Genomic DNA, 8,231 nt, shown 5'->3' with positions numbered 1-8,231 from the left:
GTGCAGAGATCGCCCTCAAACCGCAGTTTAACATGAGACTCTGACCAGCACTTTAAAGAGAGAGAAAGCGAGAAGGAGAGATCAAATGGAGAGAGAGAGAGATGAAAGAGAAGAGGTGACACTAAAACTAAATTAGTGACTAGTCAGTGAGAGGGCAAGAGAGAGAGGGAGATATGGGGTGTGGCTGGGGAGGATAAACAGTGAAAAACAAAGATGAAAAGGAAAAGTGAAAAGGAGAGTCTGTCAGGGCCACATGTTCCTGATTATATTAACAGGGAAGAGGGGGAAACCACTGTAATAAAATAATTACAGTAATTACATAGTAATAATTTCTACCATATGCATGCCTATACTGTACCTATCATTTCTCCTGTGAATAAAATCAAAAACGTACATTCTGTATATTTTATATATTTGGCTATTTGTGTGGATCATTTTTGGCTATTTATGATATTATATATATATATATATATAATTTTCAGACTGTCACACTTACTTTTTTATGATAATTGTCTGTGCGTAGCAGTGCATCGATACTCACCACGAAAAATTCTTGGTGTATATATCAATGTACTTGGCAGAATAAACTGATTCTGCTTCTAATTCTTCTTCCAATTCAGAATGTGACAGCCCGTCAGAGAGACAAACAAACTAAAAAACTGACTGAAAGTTTGGTGGGCAGGCTATAGACAGATCAACGCACACACACGCAAGCACGTAGACACACACACACACACACACACACACACACACACACACACACACGCACACGCACACACACACACACACACACACACACACACACATTCACACGCACACACACACACGCACACACGGAGACAGGCAGGAAGGGACAAGGCAGACAGACCAATTAACACAAAGATGCAGGCAGGCAGACAGTCTAACACCCAGCCAGACAGCCAGGCAGGGAGACAGGCAGACAGAAACCAAAAAGATAAAAAGAAAACGAAAATGTGTTTGATTAAAAACCAACGAGGACAAATAATTGAAATGAAGCTTAAGTAAAAAATTAAGACGAGCCCGGCGTGGGCTCAGATACTGCTGACTAACTAATCCCGCTGCTTAGCTCCCTGACGACAGCTGAATCGCACCGGGGGAGGAGCGCTGGGGGGGAGGCGGGAGTGGGGGGGACTCCAATCAGGATAATTGGATTGACTCTCGGTGGAACTGTGCTTGTGTGGTTAGGGTGAATGAGGCTAATGATTAAAGTCGGGCTAGGACGCAGGGGGTTAGCGTGCTGTAGCCTTGGCCAAACTCTCTATCTGGCTCTCTCTCTCTCTCTCTCTCTCTCTCTCGCTCTCGCTCTCTAGCCATGTGCGCTGGAAGGGCGATCGGATCATGAAGCGTGCGTGAGGCCAAATTGCTAAAACAGCAGAAACGACAGTGAGGAATAAGCACGTCATGAACGGAAGAGAACCTGCAATTCCACAGGGGTTTCACAGTCAAACGGATGGAACGGGGCGTTTTGGCCAGAATCACTACGGTTCAATGGGCTCACGGGTTCAGCATGCCTGAAAACGACACACGCTTGATAGATTGCGTTATTGGTCTATAACGGTTACAGAATAATTTACCAGGCTGACAGGTACAAGTCTCCAGGGTTTGTAGTGGAGGGAATTGCCGAGGGCTCTTGGCTGGAGTCAGTAAGATCTTAAACATATGGCTCTTACTAAAAGCAGAGTAGGGGATAAGATGTATGGGGGTGGGGTGGGGGACACATCCAGCTATTGGGGAGATGGGAAACGAGTGAAACTGATCTCTACGCCTGTGGAAATATATTGTCTAACTGAGGTATTAGAGAGAATTAGTGAAGGAATACCAGTGCATGGAAAGTACATCGCAGGGCTTTACAATCGTTCTAGAACTATTCTTGCGGAAGAATGGGGAGGGGTGGTGGTGGTGGTGAGTGGGGTTCACCAGTGGGAGTCTGGATTTAAGGCTGTGGAATTATTGGGGAAAACTCAGAGCATTGTGACACTTCATTTAACCCACTGTTGTCAGGTTCTCGGCGTAAAGGCAAAGCTTGGGGCAAATAAGGCGGCGGTAACTTTGGGATGTTGGCAAATCCAACTGGTTCTCATGAGTGAGTGGTCCGAGATGCCTCCAAATGTTCATTGGCGAGCCAGTTCCGTTTATTGCGCTTATTTACACACCTGGAAACTATTCAGCTCTGCTGTGGTGACAGTAAACAGTAGATTAACCCTCTCACCTTGGATTAGCCGTCAGCATGGAGGGCTAACCTATCCTGGATGGACCTGCCAGCCAGAGGCTTTTGGGCAGGGAGAGGAGGCGACACACGGACAACATACAAAATAAAAAGTTCTAGGAATTGAGTGAGCACTTTACGGGGAAGGACCGGTTAGGCCCTGTGACCAACTTAACGTTACTCTGATCAAAGGAAAGGGATTTCAGAATTAGGGGACCTGAAGAATGGAGCCTTTCAAACCAAGCCCACAAGGGTGGTAAATCTGCAGTTTTACAATTTCAAGCCTGTCAATTCCGGCTACATTTGGGATTTATCTTGAGACGAGATGAGATAAAGATTTGAACTGCAACTTTCCCATCACGCTGGTGGTCGAGGACCAGACAGATCGCACAGGCGAGTTAGGCAACTTTTGTTTGGAGCTATGGGGTTTACCATTGGGAGGTGGGGTGGGAAAGGGCAGATCTGGTATCATAAGGCAGCATGGGCCTGTTGGGTGGGGGCAGGGTTTGTTTTGATGGGTCATATCACATTCCTGTGTGACTGGTCTTCCTTTTCCTGAGGGCCCAACGCAAAAACCCCAATGTTATTTAATCAGTGTGGTCATATTCAACCTGTCCTACACTGTCTGCCTCCAGAGAAGGAACGTTCTCCACCTGTTCTGCTTCTCCTGTCTTGCTCCCTCCAGCTCGGCGCTAGTAGACTGTAGAACTGTAGAAGACACAGGGTCTACGTAGAGACTGGAGGTGTTTCAGTTTCTCGTCTTTGCAGCCGAGCTCCACGGTTCAGATCGGATCGAACTCGCCATTTTTTACATTACATTACAAGCTATTTTCCCAACAAAGAAACCACCACAGAAAATTTGTGAAAATTAGACCATGAATGTTTCTTTGCAGCTTGATACACCATATGTGATGGTCTCGCTGAAGTACTGTTATCTCTGCAGGGTAGTTAAAACCCACTTGTATTGATTTCGTTCTCCCCCTTTGGGCGGGTTTTTGTGTCGAACGTGTGTTTGAAGTCGCGGACCTTCTCTTTCATCGCTGCTTCAAATATTAATTCAAAGACCGAAACCTTTCAGATCTTTGTGTCTATGTTTTCACGGCAGTCACAACAATATACAAAAAACAACTAAACAAATACTACGGTTTTACCCACCAAACACACACACATTAGAATTACAATTATTTTAACTACTCATTGAGTCAAGATTATAGTTTGAATTTTCAGAGTCATTAGTCATTTCAGTCTTCTGTTCCAAGGACCCGTAGAATGATACGTTATTTATCTGCAGGTTATTTATCACCCAGAACATTGACACCAGTAAAAGCAAAAGCCGAAAGCGCGTGGATTCCAGTGTTTTCCTGAACATTTAGACGTTCGGCAACTATAAACCATAATACTAATAGAACACCTCTAAATAAAAGAGGTATAGTGAGAGAATCATGGATGCATCTCTGATGAATAATAAATGGCAAAACCCTTGAAAACCAGAGAATCGCACGGTATTAACTTTGGATACCCCGTCCTCATTCTAACTTTCTAAAAAGTTTCTAAAAGATTTCTAAAAAGGGGTTGCCTGCTCATTGACTTTTTCAAGGCGAAGCCACTTCCACAGAGCATTGATGAGACCGGCCACCTGATCCCACTGCATAGAGAGAAAGAAGTGTGGAGAGGAAGGAGAACTGGGGAGAGACCTACGCTCCTCTAAGCTTCTAACTTTGGAGCCTTTATCATGATCCAAGTAAGTCATCGTCTCCTCATCAGCTTGTCTTCAATATCCTCAAAAAAACAGCACATTTCTGAATATAGCACAGGACCGAACCTGAGGGTTAATTCAGCTCTTGCACGGCACGTCCTCGTTCGGCACGCAAGTATGTCCTCATGAATTATGCAGGCTCTGCACGTGCAAGCACTCTGGAAATTGCTTAGAATTGAAGAGAACAGCTGTTTTTTTTTGTTAAGTTTGCAAGGACACCCGACTTACTGCTGATAACTCGCAAGGATCTGTTCTAGGGAAGAAAAAGACTAAATGCCACATTAAGAGCGCATATCCTATTATCTGTTACTATCAATAGTTTGTTCTGGTATGGAGATCATGGTGCATTAAGGCCACGGGGCTTATTCCTTCGACATGGACTGGATTCTCAGCTCATGTTGTTGAGTGGCGGTCAGCGCGCTGGTGGGCGGACATTGAAACGAAGCAATCAATGGATAGAAAGCCAAAAGTTGTTCAATAATTTATTCATTTGCATAAGTATTACAAAAACATATGTACATTATGTAAAAACAACATTCTGTGTTGACGACTTCACCGAGCGTGGATTGATCCGAACCCTCCGAAACACCGAATCGTGACGACCCAACCGCTGTGGTGAAGATATCAAAAGAAAACGAAAAAAATAAAAAACTGTGTTGATTAAACAAGCAGCTCTGGGGCCTGTTGTCGTAAATCTGAAATTCAACAAACACGGCGCCCCGTCAACATTATCGGAATGGCACGTCTGGCACTGCAGCCTCACACCCAGCCAAACAAAACGGCTCAAAAATAACCACTTTAATGCAAAACAGTGAAGATGGTGAAAATTCTCTTTTGGTCAACAAAAGTGTGGAAGTCTTTAATTTTCCCGTCAAACAGGGGAATCTGGGGTGAACATCCATGTAACTTAGTGAACCATTTAAACGCGTAACGTAAACAAAAAAAAAAAGAGAATAGGTGAAAGAAGTCGCCGTACAAACGGGACAGTGCCCGGGGGCTCGGGCCAGCTATACATCCGCACTACAGGTTGGTTATATCCAAAAAAGAACGAAAAGACGGGAGATAGTGCATAAGGTACTCTACAGTACCAAATACCCTTCAACGTTAAAGTGAGTGCATCAGTGACTGTGTTTAACATATTGCACAGATCTGTCCAACTGTCTCTGCTCCTTCTGCAGCCCTCTCGTTTCTCCAGTTGGCTTCTTAACAGTCAGGTGAGATGGGGGAGAAGAGAGAAGAGCTGAATACCCCCAAAGACAATCCCAAGAGGATTCTAAGTGGATCCGTGCAAGTGTGGCGAGGGGGGTTGCAGGTACACTGTTAGCATGGGACCACGCTCGCACGAGAAATCGTGAAAGGTTGAACTTCCGGGACGTTAACACGGGAACTCTGTCGGTGGCATCCGAACCGTTGCTGTGAAGGCTGGGCAGACTGCCTGGCCCTCAGTCCTTCGGCTCGTCGCCTGCTTAAGTTCCATAAGTGTTCCCTTTCGAGGAGCGACCCTAGTCCTCCTTGGACATGTGAAAGTTCCAACAGCCAAAAAAAACAAAAAAAAACAAAAAAAACAAAACTGAAAACAAAACCCTAAACACCAAAAATGCTAAACGCCTGGGCTCCCAGCCGCCAGCCTCTTCATCTTTTTTTCTTGCTGTGGCGAAGCATCTTCTTCCTCTTGAGGACCATCTCATAGAGCTTCTCCAGGCCAGGCTGGAGCCCCTGGCCGTCCAGGGCCGAACAGCCCTGTGCGTGGTGCAGCGTGGAGGAGCTCAGCTCGTGGAGGGCCAGAGCTTTCTCCACCTGAAATCCCAAGAAGGCACATGGTTTGAGAGTGAGTTACAACTGGACAAAAATGTCATCATCCATGTCCTCCTATCTACGCTTGAAGACCACCTGCACTGTAATGGTTTAATGCAGACGTTTTAAAATGTGTGTGCAAAATTCTGCAGGGGGCACAGGGCTTGCAACACGTGCCAAATACAATTAAGGGAGACAAGCAAAAAAAAGACAACACCGTTATTTACCAAGTGCTGGCTGAAGCCAAGTTGGGGAGCAATAGGTAATCATTGTGAATGTCACAATCTGTGCCAGGTGCTACCGTTGCCATTCCCTAGGGCCTTTTCTAGCATTGGAAGTCTACAGTTGCGTGAGCTAAACACTCAAGGTAAAAGATTTGAAAACTACCTCCAGAGCAGAAAGGGCTCCATCCAGGTCCTGCTTGTTGGCCAGAACCAGCACCGGCACTCCTTGGTTCTCTGCCAAGCGGGCGATCCGGTGGAGCTCCACCTTGGCCTCCTCCATACGCTCGCCCTCGGCCGCGTCCACCACGAACACCAGGCCGTCCGTCCGCCGCGTGTACGACTTCCACAGGGGCCTCAGCTTCTCCTGGCCGCCCACGTCCCACACCTGGAAGGTGGTGCTGGTGGCTTTGCCGTTGCCCATGGACACCTTGATGCGCTCCATGTTGAAGCCTTTGGTGGGGATGGTCTCCACAAACTCGCGCAGCTTGAGCCTGTACAGGAGGGAGGTCTTCCCCGCAGAGTCCAGGCCGATCACCACCACATGCAAGGACTGGAAGTTTGGGAGGAACGACGTGTTGGGGGCGATTTCGGTTAATTGGTTTCCCATGTCGATGATTCTTTTGGCGAATGCTTCACCTCTCCTTGGAACTTGTGAGGCAAGACAAATCTTACTATAAATTTCCCCTCTGCGTTACAAGCTGAGTCCTCAGCAGAAAGGCCGAGAGAATACGTTTATCGCTTGTCCCGTTTATCTTGGAAATTGGAATAAGGTTTCTGGAAGTGGTGACAAGGAGAGTCCCAAGTGACTCTCTTGGGCGAGAAAAGCCTTCACACCTCTGGTCCGACTTCAAAAGGCTGATGGAATGGAGGCAGGCAAAGGAAAGGCTGCACCCACCCAGGACCTGCGTGGAGAAGAGGGGAGGGGAAAAAATAAAACACACCAGTTAGCTTCCAAATGACAGTAATTAGATCGTTCCATTTGCAGCGGCGGCTCACGATTTAGCCACAACTAATGCATAAATGCAAGAATTCCTGGGTGAGGTTTAAAAACCTTAAAAGAGCCAAAGTTGCAAAAAAGAAAACCAATGGATGTATTTTTTTTTTTTTTGTCTTATTAGTGTTGTGTTTTGTCAAGAGGCAGCAGTTTAAAAGGTTAATTCAATAGCACACACACACGCACACGCGCACACACACACACACACACACACACACACACACACACACACACACACACACACACACACACACACACACACACACACACACACACACACACACACACTTTTCTAGGCGGGTGGATCTCCCATAAAGAACTCGTCACAAACAACTGCTCCATCTGGCTGTTTCCAGCTCGTGTGGATTTACGCCTGAACCTTCTCATTGAAAACGCAAAGGGACCGATTCAGAGCGAGCCAAATTACAATTTGCATTATTTCATTCCTAGTACCATTTTGAAATAATAATAATAATTATACTTACACACACACACACACACACACACACACACACACACACATATATATATATATATATATATATATATATATATATATATATATATATATTTTATATATATATATATATATATATATATATATTTAATATTTATATAAAATATTTTTATTTAATATTCAGAAAACTTTGTTCTCCAAAGCTTAATAAGGAAACTTCTTCCCAGTTGAAATGAAACGTCGGCGACTAAGCCGCGTCCGATCTGCAAGTGAATCAACCCCACGCACATGTCTCCAAACACTGACAGCGCCTCACCTCTCAGCGGCTTGGAGATCCCCGCATCGTCGCGTTGACACAAAAAAAAAAAAGTAAATCCGAGTTTCTGAACACACACCCAACTCGTCCCAGATCCGAGCGTCTCCGCACGCCGTGGTCACTGCGCGCTCCGCCGGCAGGACTCGAAGGCGGAGGCGAGGGAGGCGGAGGAACGGCACCCCCCTCTGTGACGTCACGCCGCCCTGCCCCCCCGCGGGAGCGAGAGAGAGAGAGAGAGAGAGAGAGAGAGAGAGAGAGAGAGAGAGAGAGAGAGAGAGAGAGAGAGAGAGAGAGAGAGAGAGAGAGAGCTCTACCTGTTTTCTTTTTCTTTTTATTTTATTTTATGTTTCAAGCGCAATGTTTCAATTAATCCTTTGTATTAATATATTTCGTTTTTAAAAACGTCTTGACTTGTCTTTTATATTGAATTGAATTGAATTGCTAGAGAAAGGGAGGGAGGGGG

General features: G+C 45.7%; 1 protein-coding gene across 1 annotated transcript; it reads right to left on the bottom strand.

The window, feature by feature from the left end:
• Positions 1 to 4,452: 4,452 nt before the first annotated feature.
• Positions 4,453 to 7,886, bottom strand: LOC307237202 (ADP-ribosylation factor-like protein 4D). The gene is made up of 3 exons (XM_080009885.1): positions 7,769 to 7,886; positions 6,165 to 6,903; positions 4,453 to 5,780 (listed from the first exon to the last, which is right to left on the bottom strand). Exons 2-3 carry the CDS (start codon positions 6,606 to 6,608, stop codon positions 5,616 to 5,618), a joined length of 609 nt encoding a protein of 202 aa, XP_079866011.1. The 5' UTR covers positions 6,609 to 6,903; positions 7,769 to 7,886; the 3' UTR covers positions 4,453 to 5,615.
• Between the last annotated feature and the right edge of the window lie 345 nt (positions 7,887 to 8,231).

This window comes from Zeus faber (genome assembly GCF_960531495.2).
Source record: "Zeus faber genome assembly, chromosome: 11".
Lineage (NCBI taxonomy): Eukaryota > Metazoa > Chordata > Actinopteri > Zeiformes > Zeidae > Zeus > Zeus faber.
The sequence above is the reverse complement of the archived record's forward strand: the minus strand, read 5'-3'. Positions and strand labels throughout refer to the sequence as shown.

Excerpts from the sequence above, each read along its gene's own strand:
- LOC307237202 (XM_080009885.1), bottom strand. The coding sequence starts at position 6,608 with ATGGGAAACCAATTAACCGAAATCGCCCCCAACACGTCGTTCCTCCCA. Across the intron at positions 5,781-6,164 it reads GAGCCCTTTCTGCTCTGGAG|GTGGAGAAAGCTCTGGCCCT; the intron begins GTAGTTTTCAAA and ends TTGGGATTTCAG.